This window comes from Agelaius phoeniceus, chromosome 25 (assembly GCF_051311805.1).
Source record: "Agelaius phoeniceus isolate bAgePho1 chromosome 25, bAgePho1.hap1, whole genome shotgun sequence".
NCBI lineage: Eukaryota > Metazoa > Chordata > Aves > Passeriformes > Icteridae > Agelaius > Agelaius phoeniceus.
In genome coordinates, this window is record NC_135289.1 from 3,417,928 (window position 1) to 3,444,861 (window position 26,934).

Here is a 26,934-nt window from a genome sequence, read left to right on the forward strand (position 1 = left end):
CCCCGCTCCGCCCGGCCCCGGAGGCGGAGCCAGCGCCCGGCGCGGCGGGATCGGGAGCAGCCACAGCCCGCAAAGGAGGAGCGGGGAGCGGGGCGGCGGCAGCGGGGCCGGAGCCGGAGCCCGGAGCTCGGAGCTCCAGCAGCGGGGCCGCCCCGCGCCGCCGCCAGCGCCACAGCGCAGGATGTGGTGGGACGAGCGGGTGTCGGCGCGGTTCCGGAGGAACCTGCAGCCCACCCTCACCTACTGGAGCGTCTTCTTCAGCTTCGGCCTCTGCATCGCCTTCCTGGGGCCCACGCTGCTGGACCTGCGCTGCCAGACCCAGAGCTCGCTCTCGCAGATCACCTGGGTGTTCTTCTCGCAGCAGTTCTGCCTCCTGCTCGGCAGCTGCCTCGGAGGGGTCTTCAAGAGGACGTAAGAGCCTGGAAAACTCAGCGCTCCTCCATGGGGGGCTCCCCGCGCACCCCCCTCCCTCAGCCCGTATCGCGGTGGGCAGCGCCGGCCGGGTTTGGGGGATGAGCCGGGCTTGGGGGATGAGCCGGGCTTGGGGGATGAGCCGGGCTTGGGGGCTGAGCCGGGTTTGGGGGATGAGCCGGGCTTGGGGGATTGAGCCGGGCTTGGGGGATGAGCCGGGCTTGGGGGATGAGACGAGCTTGGGGGATGAGACGAGCTTGGGGGCTGAGCCGGTCTTGGGGCGCTGAGCGGGGTTTGGGGGTCGAGCCGGGCTTGGGGAGCTGAGCCGGGCTTGGGGGATTGAGCCGGGTTTGCGGGGATGAGCGGGGTTTGGGGGATTGAGCGGGGTTTGGGGGATTGAGCGGGGTTTGGGGGATTGAGCCGGGTTTGGGGCATTGAGCCGGGTTTGGGGCATTGAGCCGGGTTTGGGGGATTGAGCCGGGTTTGCGGGGATGAGCCGGGTTTGGGGCATTGAGCCGGGTTTGGGGCATTGAGCCGGGCTTGGGGCATTGAGCCGGGCTTGGGGCATTGAACCGGGTTCGCGGGCTGAGCCGAGCCGTGGATGCTGCGTGGGAAAACCATTCCCGAGTGGAAGCGGGCCCGGGGGGGTCGCGGAGGGTCCGCAGCCCTCGGGGCCCCCTCGGGGTGGGAATTCCTCCCCCGGCAGCCCCGCTCGGCTCCCGGTGCGGTTCCATCCCCCGGAGAGGACGGAGCCGCCGCTCCCTGGAGCTCCGCTCAGCCCCAGCGTGAAGTTCCAGCCAGAACTTCCCGCGAGGGATTTGTTTTGCTGTTTTCTGGATTTTTTTAATTATTTTTTTCCTCCTTATCCTTGGTTGTTTATCGCCCAACCAAGAATATTTTTGGAAGCGCGTTTTAATAACCTCGGCGTCGGAAATGGTGGCAGCGCCGCGTTTGGCAGGAGTTTGGGAGAACACGTGGAGGGATGCGAGTGGTCCTCGTGGTGTCCTGATGGAGAGGGGGGGACACCGAGCCGGGGGGGACCTGGAGGGGCCCCAAAAGGGACTCGGAGCCAGCCTCGTGCCCAGGATGTGTTGCAAACAAATCACCCGGGCTGGCTCAGGGCTGAGGATTGCCAGGGAGGCGTTTGCTTTGGGGCTGGGTGACAGCTCCGGCATCAGCTGATTATTTACGTTGTCACCCATCCTGGGGCGGTGATGTAACGCGTGTGCGTGATCCACGCACCTGCACGCAAGAAATCCCCAGGAATCCTCGACAAAGCCTCCTTAAAAACCGCTGGGTGTGAGATGTTGGTGGATTGAGGGGAGCCCCGGCTCCCGGAGCAGCTGCGAGCGGAGCTGTCCTGGTGCCCCCAGGGTGGAGGGGACAATTGGGGCATTGGGGACAGCACGTGGGGACCTCGCTGCGGCTCTGCCACAGCCCCGGCAGTGCTGGCTCAGCAGCAGAGCCTCTGCCAGCCCCCGGGGCTGCCTCGCATATGTTTGGAGGAGCAGGGAAGGAAAATGCACAATTCCTGCTGCCAGCTCCTTCCCAAAGCTCCACAGAACCCATCGGGGCTTTTGTGCCTGGGGATCCCCAAACTTTGAGCTCCACTGCTGTGTTTTGGGGGAAAAGAGTGTGTTTGGTGCTGGTTGGGGGAAGCAGGATGTGTTTGGGGTTTTGGAGAAAAAGGGATTTGTGGAGTCCCCACTGGGGACTGACAGCCCTGCCAGGCAGGCAGGAGGGAATATTTGGGATATTTGGAGCTTGTGAGTGTTGTGGGGAGGTTACTCAGAGCCTTGCAGCCTCCAAATGTGTGGGAATAAGAATGGTTCAGGCTCCAGGAGCTCTGGTACAATCCCTTCTTCAGGGATGGATGGACTGAGCCGCCCTGCCAAGGCTTTATAAATCAAATTACGCCGCCCTCAGGGCCTCGGGGCCGCCAGGGAGGAGCACTGGCCAGGTCATCTTTGCCAGCTGGGAGATGGAAAACTGCTGTGGAGCATCCCTGGATGCTGAGTGTGATTCCTGGTGCCTCAGGGACGCAGATTTTGCTGCTTCCTTGGGGTTAAATGGGTCTGGGTGACCCCTGAGGGACAGCAGTGCCAGGCTCTGGGGCAGGAATGGGTGGTGGCACCTGAATCCAGGCTCTCCTGGGTTCTGCTGGGTGCTGCTCCCTGCTCCTGGAGCTCTGGCAGGAGGGATTTCAGCGCTGCTCTGTCCCTTCAGCACGACCCAGCTCCAGAATTCCAAGGAGATGCAAAGTTGGCACTGGTAGGGGGTGGAGGAACGATGCTGCTGCAGTCCTGGATTGCTGCTGATCCCTTCCCGGGGTTTTGGGGGTGCAGAGGCAGGGCTGGGGGAGCAGCCCCCCTGGAAATGGGGTCTGAGCTCTCCGGGGACACCCCTGGGGTTTGCTGGGAGGTGTGAGGAGCTCAGGCCCAGGAAATGCAGATTTTCCCAGGGTTTGATGGGGCTGGAGCCCTCCTGAGTCCCTGGGGGGGCTCCAGGAGCACAGAGAGCCCCCCAAAGGAGCCCTGAACCCCCCAAGGACTCTTCATGCCTGGAATCAGCTGGAAAAGATTCCCAGGAGCCCCTGAGGGGGAAGCAGGAGCAGCTCCAGTGATAGAGATGGGATGGGAGAGCTGGGAGCACCAGCCTGGGCTCAGACACACCAGGGGGAGGTGAAATTGTGGGGAAATCCTCACTCCTGGCACTGCCAGCTCCAGAGGGAGTTCTGTGCACCTGCATTTCACTTCCCTTCCCCATTTTGTTGCATTTCAGGCTTGAATTGTGAGCTTGAAGCCCTGCACACGCTGCTGACAGAAGCACCAGAGTGCCCCAGATTGGTGTTGGGATTTTTTTTTAAATTCAGAAACAGCATTTTTGTGTCTTGTTGGAAATTTGCTTTTTTGGGGCAGCCCTTGGGCTGATCCCAGTGGTGTGGGCAGAGACCAGGAGGGCACTGGGGGAACTGGGGCTGTGCTGGAGGCCTGGGCAGGCTCCTCTCACCCTGATCCACCCCATTCCTGCAGGGCTGAGGGGATGGGACCCTTTTCATCCCTGTGTGTGTCCCCTGCTCTGCCCCTGCCCCCAGATTCCATCTCCTGGAGGTTTTGGAGCTCTCAGGACACTTCATTGTCACTGCCACCTTTAGTTGGTCAGAGAGCAGCACAGGATGAGCCCTTTGGGGACACAAACCCCCCGAGGGTGGCTCTGCTTCCTGCAGGAGCCCAGGGGAGCTGGAGGCTGCAGTGAGATCATCCTCACCTCCTCCACATCCTCACCTTGTCCCCTCGGGGCTTTGGCTTTCTAATGATCGGTTTTGCAAGCCTGAGCTGGCCTGATTATCATCCTTCCTCTTGATCTGAGGGATTTGGAAAACGTTCCCTGAGGTGGGGAAAAAAAAACAAAACCAAAACCTGTGCTGGGAGCTGGAGGGATCCTGCTGCAACGGGAACACCGAGGTGGGGGCTCCTAAAACCCTGAGGGAGGGATTTGCTGGCTGGAGCTGCAGGATTGGCTCTGGAATTGCCCATCCTGATCCTACAGGGATCAGCCCAAACCTCTCCTGGGCAGCTGCGGCTTTGGGATGGAGGCAGGGCGTGCTCTGGGTGCTCTGAAATGAAATTTGGGACTTTGCAAGGCTCCTTTCACACCCTGCTGGAGGGGAGCCTGCCCTGGGCTGTGCCAGGGCTGGGCTGGGGACACACAGACCAGGCTGTGACACCAGAGCTGCTTTCCCAGCCCTTTGGAAGGGTTTGGCATCATCAGGACAGGCTGAATTCACGGGGTGCCTCATTTTGGGTGCTTCCCAAGGGTTTTGTGTCTCAGGAATTCATCCCTGGGTGCTGAGCTGAGCCCCCCAACCCCACCTGGGTGGGGGCACTGACAGCAGCAATCCCTTGGTCCCCCCTTGTGCCACCACCCTGGGCTTAATTGTGTCCTTAACCCATGGCTGGGGGCAGGGATTTTGACCCGGGGTGACATTTTTAATGCTCACTAAGGACATTAAACCCCCCCAGTCAGTGTTTCACTGGTGATGAAGCTGCTCCCCAGCCAGGCAGGGGGGTCCTGCAGAGTTTTCTTGGTGCTTTTCAGGGTGTGTGTGTGACTCTGCATCCCACTCTGCCCCATCACACAGCCCATGAAATGTAGGATAGTCCAAATCATGCACTAGGCCTCTCCACAAAAAAAACCCAAACATTTTGCAGTTTTGGGGATGCTCTGGGAGGTTTTCCCATCGCTCCCAGGCTCAGGTTCCCCAGCTCTGGTGCCTCTGCACCCTGGAGGGAGCAGCCTGAGCTCTCCAGGCTCGGAGCTGCTCCTCTCTCATTTGCCAGGCGCTTTTCCTGCCGTGACTGTGCACATCTCCCAGCTCCCTCCCTCCTTCCTCCTTCCCTCCCCCAGAAATCCCACGGCTCTGCTGTCAGAGGACCATCAGTAGTCACAGCTTGGAAAATACTGTCTGCTCCTGCCCTGGGCTGGGCACTGGGAGGCTCTGGCACGGCCAGGAGGGGCAGGAGAGGGGCAGGAGAGGGGCAGGAGGTGCCCCTGGCCCCAGCAGGAGCAGTGAGCAGGACATGGAGGGCCAGGTCACTGTGGGGCTGCAGATGTGACAGGGCCAGGGACAAGTGACATGGACAATGACAGAGCCAGGGTTGTGATGTGGCCCAGGGACAGTGACATGGACATGGACAGTGACAGGCCCAGATCTGTGGTATGGCCCAGGGACAAATGACATGGCCAGGGACAGTGACATGGACATGGACAGTGACAGGCCCAGATCTGTGGTATGGCCTAGGTCTGTGACATGGGCCAGGGACAAGTGACATGGGCCAGGAACTGTGACATGGCCAGGGACAGGCCCAGATCTGTGACAGGGCCAGGGCTGTGATATGACCTAGGACTGTGATATGGCCAGGGACAAGTGATATGGCCCAGGAACAGTGACAGGGCGAGGGCAGTAACAGGCCCAGATCTGTGATATGGCCCAGGGACACCAACATGGCCCAGGGACAGTGACAGGCCCAGATCTGTGATATGGCCCAGGGACAAATGACATGGCCAGGGGCAGTGACATAGCCAGGGCTGTGATATGGCCCAGGGACAGTGACAGGCCCAGATCCGTGACATGGCCTGAGACAGTGACATGGCCTGAGACAGTAACAGGCCCAGGGACAGTGACATGGCCCAGGGACAGTGACATGGCCTGAGACAGTGACAGGCCCAGGGACAGTGACACGGCCCTGGGGGCAGTGACATGGCCATGGCCAGGCTGTCCTGGCAGGGCAGGAGGGTCTGGCTGGCAGCTGAGTCTTCTCCACCCTCCTCCTCCTCAGAGCCTTCTCCAGCCTGGCTGGGGCTGTGGGGCAAGGATGGGGGGGTTTCCTTGCTGGGCACTGCTCAGACCCACATCCCCAATTACTGCTAATTACCAAGTGCCACCACCCCGGGCTGTGACAGGGACCTGCCGGTGCCACTCTGTCTGCTGTGCCACCCCAACCCCATCTCTCTGCTCATCCCAGTGCTCATTCTCTGCTCCTGCTTCCTTCCCTCCTTCCTTCCTGCCTTCCCTCTTGGCAGCCCCAGGGCTGTGCAGTGCCAGCCTGGGCACTGCTCGCTGCCAGAGCTGGGAGGGGACAGATCCCATCTCTGAGAAGGGACAGATCCTGGCCCTGAGAAGGGACAGATCCCATCCCTGGGAGGGGACAGATCTGGGCCCTGAGAAAGGACAGATCCCATCCCTGGGAGGGGACAGATCCCATCCCTGAGAAGGGACAGATCCCATCCCTGGGAGGGGACAGATCCCATTCCTGCAAGAGGACAGATCCTGGCCCTGAGAAGGGACAGATCCCAGCCCTGCGAGGGGACAGATCCCGGCCCTGAGAAGGGACAGATCCCATCCTTTGGAGGGGACAGATCCCATCCCTGGGAGGGGACAGATCCCATCCCTGGGAGGGGACAGATCCCAGCCCTGCGAGGGGACAGATCCCGGCCCTGAGAAGGGACAGATCCCATCCTTTGGAGGGGACAGATCCCATCCTTTGGAGGGGACACCCCCTGTCCCTCGGGCCGCTCCCAGCAGCAGGGGTGGCCCTGCCAGACCAGGGCACACAGAGGGAGCTGCAGAGGCTCCCTGGGAGCAGGACAGCCCAAACAGGCAGCTCTGGCAGTGCCACCAGCCCTGCTGGGAGCCAGCCCTGGAGCTGCTCAACGTCAGGATGTTTGTGGCCTCACCTGCCCAGCCCCACATCCCTTCCCGTGCCCCCATGGAAGGGACAGGTTCTTATCCTGCCTGGAACAGGGGTTGGGAGGGGTGGTCACTCTTCTCCTCTGCCCCTCGGAGGCATCACCTATAGGAATGTGCCCCTGGCCTTTGTCCTCTTAAAAAGAAAGTTTCTCCTCAATTACATGAGAAGACATCTTATAGGACCTGGGGGACTTCATCTCAAACTTAAGGGGAGCCAATTGGACAGAAGCCAAAAATCCCACCTGAGCAATTTACTAGAAAAAGAAGAGAACAAAGAAACAAATTGCTTTTGTGAGGTGTTTTACCAGGAGCAAGAACTTCTTGCACCTGGCTGGGTTTTTCTCTATAAAGAGTTTTGTTATTTTGCCTTTTATTGAAACCTTTTTGTTTCCAACACTACCACAGAAGCCATCGTGCTGATTTTATGCCTCCTAAGGTAGCTGAGCTATCTTGGGTGTGAAATAGAGGAGAGGAGACCCCTATTTCAGGAGGAGGTGGCAGTGCCCAGGCTGGCTGCAGGGGTGGGTGACACTGGGCTGAGGTGTGGAGCATCTCCCTCCTCCCACCAGGAAATCTGGGGCTGCAGGAGCTGGAGCTCAATGAGATGGGGGGCAGCATGGCTGTTGGATTATATGGATTATATCTTTTTCTGACCCAGAAATGGGGTAATTGAGAGGTGTTTTAAAAATCTTTTATTCCATTTTCAGTCTCATGAGAAGGGTGAGACAATAGAGGTGTTACAATTCACACCATCACAATCAGAAGGTATCTCCTAATTACAAAACACTAGGTCTATGAGCTTTAACCACACCATGCTGTAAATGCCTTAAAGCCAAATTTTTTAATAAATTTTCCACCTGTGACTGCTGCTCTGCTGGTGGCCCTGATTCTGTCCTTCCTCTCTTGTCCCCAGGCTGGCCCAGTCCCTGCTGGCCCTGTTTGCCTCGTCCCTGGCCATCTCGCTGGTGTTTGCCATCATCCCCCTGTGCCACAACGTGGTGGTGCTGGCCGTGGTCATGGCCGTGGCCGGGCTGGCCATGGGCTGCATCGACACCATCTCCAACATGCAGCTGGTCAAGATCTACCAGAAGGACTCTGCCATCTTCCTGCAGGTGAGAGCGGGGTCCCCAACCCCCCTGGGCAGCTCTAGGATGGACTTTAGGTGGAAATTCTTCCCAGAAAGGGTCCTTGGGCAATGGGAGGGTGGCATCGCCATCCCTGGAGGTGTCTGAGGAAAACCTGGTTGTAGCACTGGGGTCCTCACCACCCTGGGCAGGTTTAGGATGGACTTTAAGAGGAATTTCTCCCCAGAAAGGGTCCTTGGGCAATGGGAGGGTGGCATCACCATCCCTTGGGGTGTCTGAAGAAAGCCTGGCTGTGGCACTGTGGGGCCAGGGTGGAGTTTAGGAGGAATTTCTTCCCAGAAAGGGTGGTTGGGCATTGGGAAGGTGGCATCACCATCCCTGGAAAGCCTGGCTGTGGCACTGTGGTGCTCTCACCACCCCAGGCAGGTTTAGGATGAACTTTAGCAGGAATTTCTTCCCAGAAAGGGTGGTTGGGCATTGGGAAGGTGGCATCACCATCCTTGGGGGTGTTTGAGGAAAGCCTGGCTGTGGCACCATGGTGCCCCCACCACCCTGGACAGGTTGAGGATGGAGTTTGGGAGGAATTTCTTCCCAAAATGGGTGGTTGGCATTGAGAGGATGGCATCACCATCCCTGGGGGTGTTGGTGGAAAGCAGCACTCAGATCTGGTGACACAGTGGTGTCAGCTCACAGGTTGGGCTCCATCACCCCAAAAGTCTTTCCCAGCTGAATTAATTCTGTGATTCTGAGGAGGAGCAGGATCTGGGGGGGCTCTGCCACCCTCCTGCTCCAGCGTGTCACCTCCTGCAGGCCCTGCACTTCTTCGTGGGTTTCGGGGCCCTGCTGAGCCCCCTGATCGCCGACCCCTTCCTGTCGGACACCAACTGCATCCTGGCCAACGGCACGGCCAACGCCTCCAGCAACCTCCCGCACATCCGCAAGTCCCTGCTGCCCCACCACCCCGGCAACCTGTCCCACTACGACCTGCCCATGAAGGGCATGGTGGTGACACGCGTGTCCTACGCCTTCTGGATCATGGCCCTCATCAACGTGAGTGCTGCAGCTGGGGCGTCCGGCTGGGATCGTGCTGGGAGTACCCAATGGGATCATCCCCACTCCAGGGATTTGGGGGGTTTGTGGTGTTTGGGGGATCCAGCTGGGATCATCCCTGGAGTACCCAGCTGGGGTCATCCCTGGATTATCCAATGGGATCATCCCAGAATATCCAGCTAGGATCATCCCTGGGGTACCCAATGGGATCATCCCTGGAGTATCCAATGGGATCATCCCCGCTCCAGGGATCTGGGGGGTTTGTGGTGTTTGGGGGGATCCAGCTGGGGTCATCCCTGGAGTATCCAATGGGATCGTCCCAGAATATCCAGCTGGGATCATCCCTGGAGTATCCAATGGGATCATCCCTAGAATGTCCAATGGGATCATCCTGAGAGTACCCAGCTGGGATTGTCCTGGGAGCACCCAGCTGGGGTCATCCCTGGATTATCCAATGGGATTGTCCCAGAATATCCAGCTGGGATCATCCCTGGGGTACCAAATGGGATCATCCCTGGAGTATCCAATGGGATCATCCCTGGATTATCCAATGGGATCATCCTGAGAGTACCCAGCTGGGATTGTCCTGGGAGCACCCAGCTGGGGTCATCCCTGGATTATCCAATGGGATTGTCCCAGAATATCCAGCTGGGATCATTCCTGGAGTATCCAATGGGATCATCCCAGAATATCCAGCTGGGATCATCCCTGGGGTACCAAATGGGATCATCCCTGGAGTATCCAATGGGATCATCCCTGGATTATCCAATGGGATCATCCTGAGAGTACCCAGCTGGGATTGTCCTGGGAGCACCCAGCTGGGATCATCCCTGGAGTATCCAATGGGATCATCCCAGAATATCCAGCTGGGATCATCCTGGGAGTATCCAGTGGGATCATCCTGGGAGCTGGGATCATCCCAGAAGTGCCCAGCTGGGATCATCCCTGCTCCAGGGATTTGTGGGGTTTCTGGTGTTTGGGGGGGATTCAGCTGGGATCATCTCAGGACTGCCCAGCTGGGGTCATCCCAGGAATATCCAGCTGAGATCATCTCAGGACTGCCCAGCTGGGGTCATCCCTGGAGTATCCAGATGGCATCACCCCAGGACTGCCCAGCTGGGATTATCCCAGAATATCCAGCAGGGATCACCCCAGGAATATCCAACTGAGATCATCCCAGATATCCAGCTGGGATCATCCCAGGAGTGCCCTGTCACAGATATATTTTATGAAAAATCCTTTTGTTAGGAGCTGTTTCTCCAGAGAGTCTGAGACAGCCACACTTTGATTGGCCATTAATTAGAAACAACCCCATGAGACCAATCCCAGATGCGCCTGTTGCATTGCACAGCAGCAGATAATTCTTGTTTACATTTCGTTTCTGAGGCTTCTCAGGAGAAAAACATCCTGGCAAAAGGATTTTTTATAAAATGTGTCTGTGACAGTTCCCAGCTGGGATCACCCCTGGAGTACCCAGCTGGGATCATCCCAGAATATCCAGCAGGGATTGTCCCTGCTCTGGGGATTTGTGGGGTTTCTGGTGTTTGAGGGGTCCTGGAATGGGGTGAGACTCAGGGAAAGGGACATTTGTTGCCAAATCCTGTTTTTATCATGGCTCTTCCCCGCTGGGATTGATTCTGGGGTTTGTCTGAGCTCTCTGGGAGCAGTTGGTGCCTCCAGCACCTCCCAGGCACGAGCTGAACCAGCAAACTCTGCTCACATCCAGAGTTTTTCCTTCATGCTCAGCTGGGCATGGCCTGGCAGGAGGGGATTTGGAAACATTCCCAGGAAAGTGCCCATCAGTACCTGGATGATGGGACAGAAGTGATCAGGACCTCTCCCTGGTTATTCTTTTCCCTGGAGGTCCCAGCAGGTGTAAAAGTCCTTCCTCTGAGGGGGACAGGAGGGATCTGGTGTCCCTTTTGCCCATCCTAGGAGCAGTAAAATGGGTGATCCTGCCTGGCAGCTCTTCCCCTCTGGAATTCAGCTCTCAGAGCTTGAGGATGTGCACATTCCCCTTCTCCTGTCCCTGGTTTGCCACCCCTCCACCAGCACCAGGCAAGGGGAGCTGCACCTCCTTTCCTTGGGCTCTCTCCATTTATTTGCACCTCCTTTCCTTGGGCTCTCTCCATTTATTTGCACCTCCTTTCCTTGGGCTCTCTCCATTTATTTGCACCTCCTTTCCTTGGGCTCTCTCCATTTATTTGCACCTCCTTTCCTTGGGCTCTCTCCATTTATTTGCACCTCCTTTCCTTGAGCTCTCTCCATTTATTTGCACCTCCTTTCCTTGGGCTCTCTCCATTTATTTGCACCTCCTTTCCTTGAGCTCTCTCCATTTATTTGCACCTCCTTTCCTTGGGCTCTCTCCATTTATTTGCACCTCCTTTCCTTGAGCTCTCTCCATTTATTTGCACCTCCTTTCCTTGAGCTCTCTCCATTTATTAAATTATTAAAACCCCCATTTTCCCCCATCCAGGGGTTTCCAGGCCCTCCCAGCTCCCTGTGGGAGGAGCTTGGGCAGGTGCTGAGTTGAGTTTCTGGGTAGAATTACCCAAAAAAAGGCCCAGCCCGGGAGGAGGGGCAGCTTTAATTACCTCCAGCTCTGTCTGTGCCACGGGAAATGTGATTTTAATTACTCCAGAGCCAGCAGATCCCGAGCAAACCCGTTTAGTTTGGAAGCAGAGTTTCACACCTGCTTTGAACCCGATGATGGGTCTGAATTGGGAATTTCCAGAGCCCTCTCTGTCCCCAGCAGGGACCTGAGGGGATTTTTGGGGTAGGATGGCACCAGGGGCTGTGGGTTTGTGCATCAGGACACACTGGAGTGCTGCATGCACCAGTGGGTGGGTGGAATACAGAATTCCCAGGATTCCCACAGGCTGTGCAGGAACACCAGGAACGTGGAAAGGAGGCTGGGAGACTGGGAGGTTTTGGGATAAGGGTTAAATAACAAACACCCAGTGGGGAGTTGAGTGTGCTCAGCTCCTGAGCCAAGCTGTGATTGCCTTTCCCAAATCCTCACGGAGGGAACTGATTTTTATTTTATTTTATATTTTATTTTTATTTTATTTTTATTTTATTTTATTTTATTTTATTTTATTTTATTTTATTATGTTATTTTATGTTATTTTATGTTATTTTATGTTATTTTATGTTATTTTATGCTATTTTAATGTTATTTTAATGTTATTTTAATGTTATTTTAATGTTATTTTATGTTATTTTACTACCCCAACCTGCTGGAGATGCTGGGAGCAGCTCAGCTCCAAGGTGCTGACCCTTCTCAAGGTGGAAACAGCAGAGGAAGATGATGGGAAGGGGTTTTTAAACCTCCAGGGATGTGGGTGCAAAGAGTTAAGAACAGAAATGGAAACCAGGAGCAGCAGCTTGGTTATAAAATGGCCAAATCCCACATTTCCAGCCCGGTTTTTGTGTGGATTCTGACAAGGCACGAGCTGAAATGATTCATTTTGAGCTCTTGCTTTTGTTTAGAGTGGAAATGTCTCAATCTGACTCTGGCACGAGTGCTCAGTGCAGAGCTGACAGCAGAGCTGTGCCGATGTTTTTGAAGCAAAATGGGTTTGCTTTGGGAAAATGAAGCAGCTCAGCATAATCAAAACAAAGCGCTTGGATCACTCCCAGCCAAAATCTTTCGCTCAACGAGAAAAATTTTTTGCCTTTTCATCCAGATTTTGGAACCAAACCCCCATATTTTAGAGTTCAGTTCTCCCACAGAACGGAAATTTCATCACCCAGCCCGTTGGAAGGGGCTGGAAATCAGGGAAATGTTCCGTGGAGAGGGAGGTGTTTGTCAGGAAGGTGCTTTCCCAGGGGAAGTGTGGGACACTCCATTGTGCTCTGAAGGAGCCTGGGACACAATGGCAGGGAAGGATCCCGGATTCCTGGGGGGAATAGCCAGAAATAGCAGCAGGAGGGAGCTGGAATATCCCCACGCTGAGCTGGGGGATGCAGCAGCTTGTGGGGTTTTTGGGGATGGAGAAAAGCTGCCAGGTGAGGGAGGGAGCAGCTCTGGGAATTTGGGAAGTGCTGGGAATTGGGGGTTCTGGCAAGGGAGAGAGCAGCTCTGGAAATTTGGGAAGTATTGGCTGCTGAGAATTGGGAATTCTGCTTGGCCAGGTGAGGAGGGAGCAGCTCTGGGAATTTGGGAAGTGCTGGGAATTGGGGGTTCTGGTGAGGGAGGGAGCAGCTCTGGGAATTTGGGAGGTTTTGGGTGCAGGGAATTGGGAATTCTTCTTGGCCAGGTGAGGGAGGGAGCAGCTCTGGGAATTTGGGAATTCAGGGCTCTGCTTGGCCAGGTGAGGGAGGGAACAGCTCTGGGAATTTGGGAGGTTTTGGGTGCAGGGAATTGGGAATTCTTCTTGGCCAGGTGAGGGAGAGAACAGTTCTGGGAATTTGGGAGGTTTTGGGTGCAGGGAATTGGGAATTCTGCTTGGCCAGGTGAGGGAGAGAACAGCTCTGGGAATTTGGAGGGAAGGAAGGGAGGAAGGAGCTGGAATATCCCCACACTGAGCTGGGGGATGCAGCATCTTGTGGGGTTTTTGGGGATGGAGAAAAGCTGCCAGGTGAGGGAGGGAGCAGCTCTGGGAATTTGGGAAGTGCTGGGTGCAGGGAAATGGGGAATTGGGGGCTCTGCTTGGCCCTTGGCTCCTGGTGGGGAATGCTCTGGTGTCCCTTTTTCCCTTTGGAAAAGAAAATATTCCTGCCAAAAAAAAAAAAAAAACCACCACAAAAAGCATGAAAAAATATTCTGGGAAGGAATTCTGGGAGAAAATGGCACCAAAATCTGGTTGTCCAGGAGGGATGGTCAGGGATGGGATGAGATGGTCACAGCCATGGGTGGGAACTCCTAAAAATGTCCCGGCCTGGTTAAAGCAAAAAGGACCTGCTGGATTTAAAGGTGAGGGTGTGGAGAGCAGGGAAAAACCCAGAGTGGGACTGGGAATTGGGGAATCCCAAAATGAGGGCAATGGATACACCCAGAGTGGGACTGGGAATTGGAGAATCCCAAACTGGGGGCAATGGGTACACCCAGAGTGGGATTGGGAATTGGGGATCCCAAACTGGGGGCAATGGATACACCCAGAGTGGGACTGGGAATTGGAGAATCCCAAACCTGGGGCAATGGATACACCCAGAGTGGGACTGGGAAATCCCAAATTGGGGGCAATGGATACACCCAGAGTGGGACTGGGAATTGGAGAATCCCAGACTGGGGGCAATGGATACACCCAGAGTGGGACTGGGAAATCCCAAATTGGGGGCAATGGGTACACCCAGAGTGGGATTGGGAACTGGGGAATCCCAAACTGGGGCCAGGGATAAACCCAGAGTGGGACTGGGAATTGGGGAATCCCAAACTGGGGCCTTGTCCTCGAGGCTGGGAGTGCCCAGGGCTGTTATCTGCACAGCCAGGCCCTCTGAGGGGAGGGAATATTTTTGCTAAATCTGCAATTCAGAAGAATGAAATCTGGTCCTGACCTCCGGAAGGATCAGAACTATCAAGCAAATGCGTTTTTCTTCCATGGGACCGAACTCACTGTTCCTATTCCCATTGTTCCCAGAACAATGCAGGCCTCATAAATGAATTCAGGCTCGAGGGGCGGGGTGGGAGGCAGGGTGGGGGGAATTCTCCATACATTTAAATCATGCCACGAGCCAACAAAAGGCAGGAAATTCGGAGCTGGAGCTCACACTTGCTCCCAGACATGTAGAAAACAAGGGAATGAGCTGTCACTTAGGATTTCCTGGCTTTCTCCCCCAGTTGGTTGCAGTGTAAACACCGCTGGGCTGTGCTGGGAGGAGACGGGAGAGCTTCGCTCGCTCTCCTCTGTTTCCTCACCAAAAAGAAAAGGAAAAAAAGTAAAGGAAAAAAAGAAAAGGAAAAAAAAGAAAAGAAAAGGAAAAAAAAGAGCCATTCCCTGTGGAATTGGAGGCACCAGGGAGTCGTGGCTGTGGGCTGGGATGGGCTCATCCCTTGGGATCGCCGTGCCAGGGGGTCCTGCTGCCCCATGGGTGTGGGGTGGGACTGTGGGAATTGGGATGGGACCATGGAGTGCTGGAGCACCCCTGGATGCACAGAGGACCTCAGAGCTGTGCCTGGAGCCTCCCTGCTCCGCTCAGGCTGTGCCAAGGGGCTGCTGGAGGGCACTGGGCTGTCCCTGTTGGCCTGGGAACCACGGGCTCCTCTCTCAGGAGGTGCTGAGCAACCCCTGCTAATGGCTGGGGATGGGGCTGGGAGCAGCTCCCTCTTCCCTCGGGCAGAATTCCAACTGCTCTGCTCCCACAGGCTCTGGGGTTCCACTCTTTGGGCAGCAGCAGCCCAGTTTGCACCCCAGAAGGTTTGGGGTTTGTAGGGCCGGCACTTTGGGAGGTTTGTCTGGGGTGCCTGTGCCCATTTCCAGGTGAATGCTGGAGCCTGGGACTGGCTGGGGATGCCCCAGTGGATCAGGAGACTTTTCTCCCAGTTTTCTCCTCTTTTCCCCTCTCTCCTATCCCACCCAGCCCCAGCATCTCCCATCCCCAGCTCTCCTTGCTCTGAAATTCCCTGCAGGCACCTCCCCTGCAGAATCTGAGCCCAGCACCTCAAAACGCTGCTGCTGGGGCAGCTGGGCTGTGGTTTTTGGGGTGGTTTTGGGGTGGTTTTGGGACGTTCAGGTGCTCACCCCCCCTCTGTCCCCTCCCCAGCTGCCCGTGCCCATCGCTGTGTTCTTCCTGCTCTACAAGGAGAGGATGGTGCCCTGCTTCAATGGCAGCAGCCACCCACTGCTGTCAGCTGATGAGCTGGCCCTGGAGACACGGCCTGGCGACAAGGACGAGCTCTCCACCGCTGCCCAGAGACCCCACACAGCTGCAGGTGAGCTGGAGCTGCCTCTCTTAGGGATTTTGGGGAGGAAAAGCCATATTTGAGTGGCTGGGTGTAATGGGAGATCCAGCGCTGCTGCCTGTTGCAAAGTGTGCGCAGGGATCTCCTCCAGGAATACCCAAACAATCCATTTGGTGCCCAACTGCCCTCAAATTAGATGGAATCTTGAACAGAGGTTGGTGTCCCAATCCCAATGAGGCCTCCAAGCTGTGTTTCTCCATTCCATGTTTCTCTGAGCCACCCTAAAGCCAACTCTGGGCCCCCCAACCCTTTAGGGACACGTGGCAGTTGTGCCCCTTCATTCCCTCCTGGTTTTGGGTCACATTTCTTACTGATTATTCAGTTTAAAAGTGGTCATTGTGCTGCAGATGCTGATTTTTATAGGAAAGGAATAAGAAATAACCAATTTCCCCTCCCTTGTTTGAGGGGAAAAGTGAAATCCAGCAATAGTTTGCTCTTGACCTCATGGCTGCACCCTGCCTTGGGGACAATGGTGACATTGTTCTCTCCTAGCCAGCAGAGACGTGTCACAGTCAATTCTTTGGGTAAACAGTGAATCTCAGAAGTAAATATGGCTTAGGACTTTGGGAAGTGTTCCGTGTTATTCCTGGAGATACGGCTTTGGCCCTGGGCAATGAAAGGGAATTTCAGGGAATTCTTCAAGGTGAGGAGATATGGGAAGGCTCAGGGGCGATGCCAAGCTCTGTGTGTGTCCCCCTTTCCCAAAGGTGCCTTGTTGGGTGCAATGTCCCTTACCCAAGGATCGGGGGCTCTCCTGGGCAGGGCTCCCCTGGGGAGCTCCAGGGATTCGGGGTCGTGAGTGCCACGGTTGTGTTTGCATTGCCTGTGAGAGCAGGGCCAGAAGGGGGGAGCCCCAAAATGGGACAAGGAGCAGGAGCTGCTGCAGTAAGAGAAGTGGCAGCAGAGCCAGGATTTTGGGGTGTGGAGAGCCCAGGATTTTGGGGTGTGGAGAGCTGGGATCCCAGGGTATGGAGAGCCCAGGATTTTGGGGTGTGGAGAGCTGGGATCCCAGGGTATGGAGAGCCCAGGATTTTGGGGTGTGGAGAGCTGGGATCCCAGGGTATGGAGAGCCCAGGATTTTGGGGTTTGGAGAGCCCAGGATCCATGGCAGTGAGAAGAGCCAGGATTTTGGGGTGTGGAGAGCCCAGGATTTTGGGGGGTGTGGAGAGCCAGGATTTTGGCATATGGAGAGCCCAGGATTTTGGGGTGTGGAGAGCTGGGATCCCAGGGTATATAGAGAGCCCAGGATTTTGGGGTGTGGAAAGCCAGGATTTTGGGGTGAGAAAAGCCAGGATTCTGGGGTGAGAAAAGCCAGGATTTTGAGGTCTGGAGAGCCCAGATTTTGGGGTGTGGGGAGCAGTTACCCCAGAGAACCAGGATCCCAGGCTGGGGAGATCCAGGATCCCAGGCTGTGGGCACACCCCACTCCCATTCCCATTTCCTTCTGGAAGCTTAGAGGAAGGTGAAGGTGAGGTGGAGCCCCCTGAGCTCAGCTGTGCCCCACGTCCAGGGTCCAGGCTGGGTCTGTCCTGCAGCTGTCCCACAAAGCAAACCCCACTGAGGGCTGGCAGCCACCCAGCCCCAGGGGGACGTTCTGGTCAGGTTTGCTCTGCATCATTGTTCTCCAGCAGGTCACGAGGATTTGTTCAGCTGCTGCCAAAGCAAGAACTTCCGAGGGGTTTCCTTCACCTATTTTGCCGTGCACATCACCGGGGCTCTGGTTCTCTTCATGACTGATGGGATCGTGGTGAGTGCAGCTGCCCAAATCTCTGGATTTTTTTCCTCCCAAACCCCTGTGAAACCCTCAGGGGCTCCTCAGTGGTGAGAGGGGTTGGACAGGAATGGGAATTTCTCAAGCTCTCCATCTCCAAGGATAAGCAACCCTGAGCTCTAAATGTGATGTTTGGAGAGTGTGGAACTCCAAGAGGGCAGGGCAGCCCCTTGGGAAGGGAGGATCTCTGGGTTTTCCCTGGAACTTTGCCCTTTTAGGACACACTAAACCCCACATCCTGCTGCTGGTGGATCTGCAAACCCTCCCACCATGCACAGGCTCTCCAGTGAGGGACAGAGGAGCCTGAAGTCCCTGTCACAGGGATGTGACAGGGAGGTTTTTCCTGCAGGGAGAGTACTCGGGCTTCGTGTACAGCTACGCCGTGGAGGAGCCGCTGGCCGTGGTGCACAAGGTGGCTGGGTACCTGCCCAGCCTCTTCTGGGGCTTCATCACCCTGGGCAGGCTCATCTCCATCCCCGTGTCCTACAGGATGAAGCCAGCCACCATGGTCTTCATCAACGTGGTAAGGATGGGGTTCATTCCCTTTGGTGGGTTTGGGGCTGCAGCTCCTCTCACACCTGGGGGGTTTGCACAGGTAGGGTGGGCAAGGTGCCCTCTGGGTAGCCATGATTTAAAATTTGATTGCCCAACTTTCCTGAGTCTGCTCCTCAGCTGGGAAAGCAGCAGGGAGAGCTGGCACTGAAAAATTGCCCATTTTATTGACCTTACCCAGTGACTCCTTCACCCGTGGGGAAATGAATTCCTGGGGTGGCCATGGCCAAGGGCAGGTAGGTCACGCTGTAAATTCTCTGCTGAGGCTGCAGCAGCTGGCAGAGCTTGCTGAAGTCAATAAAACACCTTGGGAAAGGGGCAGGAATCCTTGTGGGATGTGTGAGGAAGATCTGTGTGAGGACATGGCAGAAAACAGGGAGGGGATGATCCTAATCCCACTTCTTACAGAGAGAAAAAGCATGAGCAGGGAGTTAACTGCCAGTTTATTTGAACCAGAAGTGATTTTGGTGGCTGTATTCTGATAATAAAACACATTACAGTGTGTTATAGTACCCATCTGACAGGGTGGGGGGAAGATTTTGGGATGTTCTGAGCAAGGATCCTCCCGGCTGCCACCGACCCTGTGCAGTGCTGGGAGCTGCTGTAGGACCCAGCAGCTCCTGGAGTCATTGCAGCATCGTCCTAACAAATTCCAGCTCGAATTCGGCTTCTTCAGGATCCAAATTTCTGCTGAGCTGGAATATCAGAGCTCCCTCTGCTGACTCTGCTCTGGATCACTCGGGCTTTGCCCAGAGTTTTTGGTTATTTCCCCTACAAGCCAGAAGTGAGGGAAAGTTAATTTAAATGCAGTTGCCTTTTTGGCTTTAATGATGTGGCTGCTTTCTGAGCAGTTATTGAGAGTTAATTCTGTAATTATTGGGAGTGACTTCAGTCTTACTCAGCAGAATAAAGAATTATTGGTGATTAAGACATGTAAATACTGTGGAAGGTACTATTGCATTTAAAAGCATATGTTTCAGATAAAGCCTTAAATGTCTATGTAATGAAATTAAGACTTAATTACCAAGTTATGTAATGAAAATTAGCAAATTCAAAGCCAGATGGGTTTTCTTTGGCCATTCAGTTTCTCAAACACTGATTTTTATTTTTTTTTTTACAGCATATATCCTCTTCCAGACTATTTCCCCTTAAAAACAAACATATTTCCTCTTCCAGAATATTTCCTATTTAAAACCAAACCCTAGACCCTGTTGCACTCAGCATTTTTCTGACTGATTTTTGTGGCTGCTGCTCACAGGTCGGGGTCCTCATCACTTTCCTGCTGCTCCTGATTTTCTCCTCCAGCGTGGTTTTCCTGTTTGTGGGCACAGCATCCCTGGGGCTGTTCCTCAGCAGCACCTTCCCCAGCATGCTGGCCTACACCGAGGACATCCTGCAGTACAAAGGTCAGCTGCCATTTCACCACGTGCATTTTTAGACCCCCATCCCCTTCTTTCAGCTCCTTCCCTCCTCCCTCAGGAGGCCTGGAAGTTCAGGTTTGCTTTTAAAGGCAGATTTGTTGCAGGGAAATGTCCAATTCTCTGTTTTGCTGATGAATAAAGACCCCAGGCAGGGATCCAGCCTTGGTTTCGGGTTTGGGGAGCTCAGGGAGGGGCAGGAACGCTGCTTTGGAGGGAGATGGCTCTGAAAACATCACCAGATCACCTGAGCTGGTTCTGAAAACATCACCAGATCACCTGAGCTGGTTCTGAAAACCTCACCAGATTACCTGAGCTGGTTCTGAAAACATCACCAAATTACCTGAGCTGGTTCTGAAAACATCACCAAATCACCTGAGCTGGTTCTGAAAACATCACCAGATCACCTGAGCTGGTTCTGAAAACCTCACCAGATCACCTGAGCTGGTTCTGAAAACCTCACCAAATTACCTGAGCTGGTTCTGAAAACATCACCAAATTACCTGAGCTGGAAAGCCCAGAGCTGTGGTGGTGTTCACAGGGGTCCCAGGATGAGAATCTTGACTCCATGTTTCAGAAGGCTGATTCATTATTTTATGATATATATTATATTAAAAGTAAATGATATATTAAAACTATACTAAAAGAATAGGAGAAAGGATTTCATCAGAAGGCTTGAAAGGAAAGGAATGATAATAAAAGCTTGTGACTCTCAGAGTCCGAGACAGCTGGGCTGTGATTGGCCATTAATTAAAAACAACCCCATGAAGACCAATCCCAGATGCACCTGTTGCATTCCACAGCAGCAGGTAATTATTGTCTACATTTCATTTCTGAGGCCTCTCAGCTTCTCAGGAGAAAAACCCTGGCAAAGGGATTTTTCAGAAAATATCACAGAGCCTGGCCAGCTCCCCCAGGAGCTCCCTGCCAGCCTCTGTCTCGAGGGCAGTGAGACAGAAACACAAAAACCTTCCCAGCACATCAGAGGCACCATCAGCTCTGCCAGCACAGACAGGTGACAGGAGATTGAATTTTTTTTTACTTCAACTTTCACCTTTCTGCACTACTGCAGGTCTGCTGAGGTATTTTCAGCATTAAGTGGGAATACACATTGAGTGGTTTTGATTTTTGTGTGGTGAGATCCACAGGAAAGCTTTAAGGGAGCACAGGGTGGCCCTGCTGGCTGTGTCACTCTGCTGTCACCACCTCTGTTTCCTCACAGGTTGTGCCACCACAGTGCTGGTGACTGGAGCTGGCATTGGAGAGATGGTGCTGCAGCTGCTGGTGGGCTCGGTGAGTAGCCAGGAGCTGCCAAAACCCAAAATAACTTTGGAATTTACAAGTCAAACCCTCAGTTCTGCTCCTGGGCACTGCCTGAGCAAAGCCCTCCCTGATGATCCACAAGGGATCTGAGCGATGTCTGATCCCTTTTTGTATTTCCCATCCCACTGCAGATTATCCATGATCGGGGCAGCTACAGTTTCCTGGTCTGTGGGATGATCTTTGGATGCTTGGCCTTCACCTTCTACGCCCTGCTGGTGTTTTTCCACAGGATGTACCCCAAGCCCTGCCCAGGTAAGGGAACCCCAGCCCTGAGCCCAGCTTTGGGATGGGAGTGAGAGCAGCACAAGCCTCACTCCAGAGATTCCAGCAAAATGCAAGGAAATGTTTATTTTCCTGCTGCTTCCTCTCCCCTCTTCCTGCTTTGTCTTGCCCACAAAGCCTTGGCAGGCACAGCTCAGGGTTTGCTTTCTTTTCTGCTGGAGAAGCAAGGGAAAAAAGCAGGAATCACAGACAGCACCAGCTTCCCTGTTTGGCTGAAATCCAGGGAATAAGCAGGGCTGCCATCCAAGGGCAGCTGTCAGGCTCTGGGAAAAGCCTCACAGATAAAGGATTTTTGGGTTATCACCTCAGGCTGGAGCTGCTGGTTGTTTTTATATGAAAGGAGCAGAGCGGGACTGGCAAAAACCACGTCCAAGTGTGGCTTGGGCTGTGCTGGGCATTGCTGGGCCCCCAGTTTGAGGGGCTGGGAAAAGAATGGAGATTTGGAGAGAGTCCTGAGGGAGCTGGGAAGGGTTTGGAGAAACCTGGAAAGGGTTTGGAGAATCCTGAGGGATCTGGGAAGGGTCTGGAGGAGCTGAGGGAGCTGGGAAGGGTTTGGAGAAATCCTCAGAGAGCTGGGAAGGGTTTGGAGAAACCTGAGGGAGCTGGAAAAGGGAATGGAGAAATCCTGAGGGAGTTGGGGAAGGGTTTGGAGAGTCCTGAGGGAGCTGGAAAAGGGAATGGAGAAATCCTGAGGGAGTTGGGGAAGGGTTTGGAGAGTCCTGAGGGAGCTGGGAAGGGTCTGGAGAAATCTGGAAAGAGTTTGGAGAGTCCTGAGGGAACCAGGGAAGGGTTTGGAGAGTCCTGAGGGAGCTGGGCAGGGGCTCAGCCTGGAGCAAATTCAGGGGGAATTTCTGGCTCTGTCCCTGCCAGGAGGTGACAGCTGGGGGGATTTGGGATCTTATCCCAGGGAACAGGGACAGGAGGAGAGGGAACGGCCTCAGGCCGGGCTGGGGAGGCTCAGGTTGGACAGCAGCAGGAATTTCCTCATGGGAAGGGCTGGAAGGGGCTGCCCAGGGGGGTTTGGAGCGCCCATCCCTGGAGGTGCCCAGGGAAGGCCTGGACGTGGTGGGGTGATGAACTAACAACATTCCTGAGGGAAAAACCTCACACCCATCCCCTTTAATCTCAATCAAAGCGTCCATTGAGGTGAAATACCGATTTAATCTTTGGCAGAGCTGGACGAGGCCTCCCCGGAGAAAGCAGCAGTGCCTGAGGACACGGGGCAGTACCAGCGCTGAGCGAGGGCCCGGCCCGGCACAAGCAATAAACCCAGCCCCAATTAAACATTACTCCCAAGGGTGATTTCACATTTAATGAACTGAATCATGCAAGTTCTCTGCAATCAAAAGCACAGTAGGTGGGGTAAGGCAGAATCGAAGAAATCAAGCCCAAAATGTCGAGTTGAGCACGGGGGTTGTGCCAAAAATCCTGCCAGCCTGATCTGGGACTAAAGGCAGGGACATTTGCACAGCAGTTCCTCCTGCAAATGAAGTTTTTTTTTTTCTCCTGCAAATGAAGTTTTTTTCTCCTGCAAATGAAGTTTTTTTCTCCTGCAAATGAAGTTTTTTTCTCCTGCAAATGAAGTTTTTTTTTCTCCTGCAAATGAAGTTTTTTTTCTCCTGCAAATCAACTTTTTTTTTACCTGCTCAGGACAGAGGGTGAAAAGGAAAAGTTGCTCTTTGCTCCTCATCCAAGACTGAATGTTTCCTGGCTTGAATAGATTTTATTTCTGGCCTCTGGTGCGCAGGAACCCCTCGAATTTGCAGCACAATCCTGGGTTTTTATTTGTTTTTGTGACTAATTCTGTGTCACCTCCCTTGATCCTCCAAAGGGGGGAAGTCCCACAGTGGCAGAGCCCCCCAGGTGCACACACAGGCAGCAGGGCCTGTCTCTATTTGCACACTTAATTCCTGTATATTCCACACCCTAAACAGTGTCTTACTCAGCATGCTCAGGCCTCTTCAATGATTTTAAGTAATCATTTGCTTTTTTTAAATTTTTTTTCTTTTTTGGGAGGGGTTTCTTTGGTTTTTTTAAGTCAAGAATGAGCTGTGCTGGTTCCTTTTGCTTTAAGTCACTCCTCAAGCTGCTCCAGCTGCGGTGTCTTATTTTAATGTTGGTTTTATCTCCAACTTCCAAGCCAAGCTCCAAGAGAGAAGGGATTTATTTTTAATTTTTTTTTTTTAATTTTATTTTTGGGAGCCAGGCTCCAGCTGCTTCTCACCTGTGCAATCTCCTCATCCAGGTGCCTTGTGTAAGGTACTCCCACAGCCCCAGCATGGCCTGTCCCAGCCACCAGGAAAGGACTGGAATTTTGGGGAATGTCAAACTCCTCCTGCCAGGAGTGGCTGTGGATGCAACTCCTTGCTTGAACTGCTGTATGTGATGTACATATGTACGTGTGTATATAAAGCAGTGTTTAATTAAAGGTGATTGATTGCTAATTGCTCGCTGGCTGGACTCACTCCAACACCTCCAGTTCTCAGGGTTTAAACTCATAAATGTTAAAATCTAACAGGTTTTTTTTTTTAAAAAAATTAAATTGGTTTTGGGATTTGAAGAGTTGTGGAATGGTTTGGGTTGGGAGGGACCTTAAATCCCATTTTCCCTTAAATCCCATAGAGCCTGAATGCTCTGGGGTTGAACAGAACTGGAATCTCTGCTAGGGTTGGAATCAAATCCCAGAAGGGTTTAGGATGGCAGGATCCTAAAACCCTTCTCATTCCAAGGCCACGGACCCTTCCACTGTCCCAGCTTTCTCCAGCCTGGCCTTGGACACTTCCAGGGTTGGGGCAGCCACGGATTCTCTGGGAAATTCCCATTTTTCCCAGCAGCAGCTCTTCCTTGCCATAAAATACCTCCTCCAACTCCTGCAGAACAGAGCCTGGAGTTGTTAAATTGCCATTTTCCTCCCTCAAGGTGAGTTTGGATCAGGTTAGTGCAGCTGAATTCTGGGTTTAGCTCATGCCTGCACTCCAGGGCCACCTCCTGCCTCAAATCCCATCGATTCTGTGATCCTGTAATGAAACTAAACCCAATTCCAGGCCAAGCTGGGGCAGCCTTGGGTGGAATTTGGAGGTTTTGAAGACGCTGCCATGCCAAACCCTTCTGGGATTTGATTCCAGGCTGTAATTCTTCTCCAGCTCCACAGGATGCCACTGTTCCTCTCCCGGACCTGCCCAGAATAAATCACCCGCAATGAAAACAACCACAGGCTGCAAAAGCCGTTTACAGCAAAATAAAAACCTTTAATCTGTCCCTTCCTCGAGCCCCTCCCAGCATGAGAGCATCTCTGGGCCCTGCTGGGAGGAAATGAGCACCAAAATTTGGGAAGAAATCTGCTCAGTTTGTGTCACAGCAGGGCTGGCAGCTTTGAGATCATCTCTCGTTCTGGCCTGGCAGGTTTGGTAAAGCACAGCTCCATTTCTTCTCAATTAAAATCCACCAGCATAATTCTAGGGCTTGGTAATTCCAAGAATTAAAATTAAGTTCTGTTTGGTAAAATTAAAATGAAAATGAGTTCTGTTTGGTAAAAGAGAACTTGATTTCTTCTCAATCAAAATTCACCATCACACTTCTTGAGTTTGGTCATTTCAATCTCCATTTTGGCTACTTAGAGGAAACAAAAATCCTAATTTAAGGAAATTTTCACCAGAATAGCACCTGATTTAGCAACACTTTAAAATACAATTTACCTCAAAGTCTGAACTCCCTCCTTAGCACATCCCCTCCACTGTAACTTTCTATTTTCTCTACTGAAAGTAAAAAAAAAACAAACAGTCAAATGAGCAGAAACTTTGTTAAAAATATTTATTTAAAAAAATACAATTGTTTTGCATGTCTGGTTGCACATAACTATTAACATATGATTGACTTGAATAATTTGCTACAATGCTTTTTTTAAAGCCAGCTTGCATTATACAAAGCAAAATCCCTCTGTCAGTTCTTACATAAAATAGTTTTCTTTAACTATTCCCACCCCATTTTTTTTTTAAAAAAAGATTGCAATACATTGATTTTTATTTTTCTTTTGTTGGTTTTTTTTTTTTTTTTGCACAAAAATCGAAGCAATAGAAAAAAGTCACCTGATTTCTCAGGAAAGACCTTCATGATGTTTGAATAACAATTCCCAAAGAGCCACTGCCAAAGCAGCATTTGTCACTTTGAAGTGTCAGGACAGTGCAAAGGAAGTTTTGCATCTTGAAAGCTTTGCCTCTCCTGATTGCATTCAAACCTGAAATGTGCTCAAACAACTCCATCCCTGCCCTAATCCAGTTGCTCATACTTGGAATTTTCAGGATGATTTACACGCTGAAGGTCTTCCTAAATGTTATCTCAGAAGGTTAAATAAAAGCAAAAATTTAGTAACACTGAACAATTACTGAAAACTTTGGCTATTTATGTACTTGCATTACATACCAGCGTTTTTTTTTTTTTTAAACACAATGGCATTAAGATACTCTAATAAAGTATTTAAAAATAAAAAGTTAGACTGAGAAGCAATTCTGTCCCAGGCAGGGTCACCTAGCTGGAACAAGGGGTGACTTTTACAGTTGTCTTGTCCAGAAAAGTCTCCAGTGTAGGAAGTTTCAGACACTCACTACAACATAACTTTGCCTCTTTAATTTGTAATATATATATATATATATATATATTTATATATATTTATAGAGAAAAGAAAAATGCAACTCTGTTCTGGAAAGAGCCACTGGAAATGTTCCCCTTTTCTGCTGCTTTCAGGGGAGTTTTCCCCAGGGATTGTTCTGAAAAATCCCAGCAGGGTCAAACTGGGAAAGGGAAAACTCCAGCCCAGAGTTCCAGAGGGAGGGATCAGCTCCCAAAAACCTGCCAAGAACCCAGCTCAGCCTGAACATTCCAGCAAGGAACCCACTCCAGAATCACCTTCCCAAGCCAGATGTGCACTCCAGGAACGAACAGGACAACACACACAGCTGGACGGGGGTGCCGGAGCGGCTAAAATTTGATTTAAATTGATTTAAATCCCTTCAAAACACACAAAAAACCTGCCCAGCCCAGGGAAGCTGGAGCAGCTGCTGCTGGATGTGCGCTGATTCCCAGGATTTTGGCCTCCCAGAATTCCTGCTGGTAAAAAATGATGAATTCCAGCTGCCCTGATCTCCTTGAGGGGACATGAGCGCTCTGTGTTTCCCTGGAATTTTTTTCCCTTTTTTCCTTTATTTTTTTTTTTCAGCTTTATGATTCCAAATCAACTTCTCAGCTCTAAAAACAGAGGGGAAGAAGCATTAAATGTGCTACTGTACCCATCACAAAGCACTGTGACGTACATAAGGCCATCTGGTAACACTGCAACAGGCTACAAAAAACAGGTTTGGAAAAGGGAATTTTAGGGTCATTTTTCAAAGCTACAAAGAATAAATCTCAACCCTGTTCACAGAGAACGAAACGTTTCCAAAGTATATTTTATATAGAAAAAAAAACCCCACAAAAACCTCTGTGCAACTGAACAACAGCACAATAACAACAAGAAAAAAATGAAATAAAAGTCAACACAATTCTAGGAAGCAGTTTCAAAGCTTGGAGGGGTTAGGACATGCTAGGGAAAAAAATAAAAATAAAAAATAAAAATAAAAATAAAAATAAAAATGAAAATAAAAATGAAAATGAAAATGAAAATAAAAATGAAAATAAAAATGAAAATGAAAATGAAAATAAAAATGAAAATGAAAATGAAAATAAAAATGAAAATGAAAATAAAAATGAAAATAAAATGAAAATAAAAATGAAAATAAAAATGAAAATGAAAATAAAAATGAAAATAAAAATGAAAATAAAAATGAAAATGAAAATAAAAATGAAAATGAAAATGAAAATAAAAATAAAATAAAAATAAATAAATAAAAATAAAA

General features: G+C 52.1%; 1 protein-coding gene across 1 annotated transcript; it reads left to right on the plus strand.

The window, feature by feature from the left end:
• On the plus strand, positions 1-25,108 carry SLC60A1 (solute carrier family 60 member 1). The gene is made up of 10 exons (XM_054648834.2): positions 1-411; positions 7,575-7,773; positions 8,557-8,796; positions 15,502-15,670; positions 17,332-17,447; positions 17,821-17,994; positions 19,282-19,429; positions 20,664-20,734; positions 20,896-21,016; positions 22,220-25,108. The coding sequence occupies exons 1-10, from the start codon at positions 182-184 to the stop codon at positions 22,282-22,284; spliced, it is 1,533 nt and encodes a 510-aa protein (XP_054504809.1). The 5' UTR covers positions 1-181; the 3' UTR covers positions 22,285-25,108.
• Positions 25,109-26,934: the final 1,826 nt, after the last annotated feature.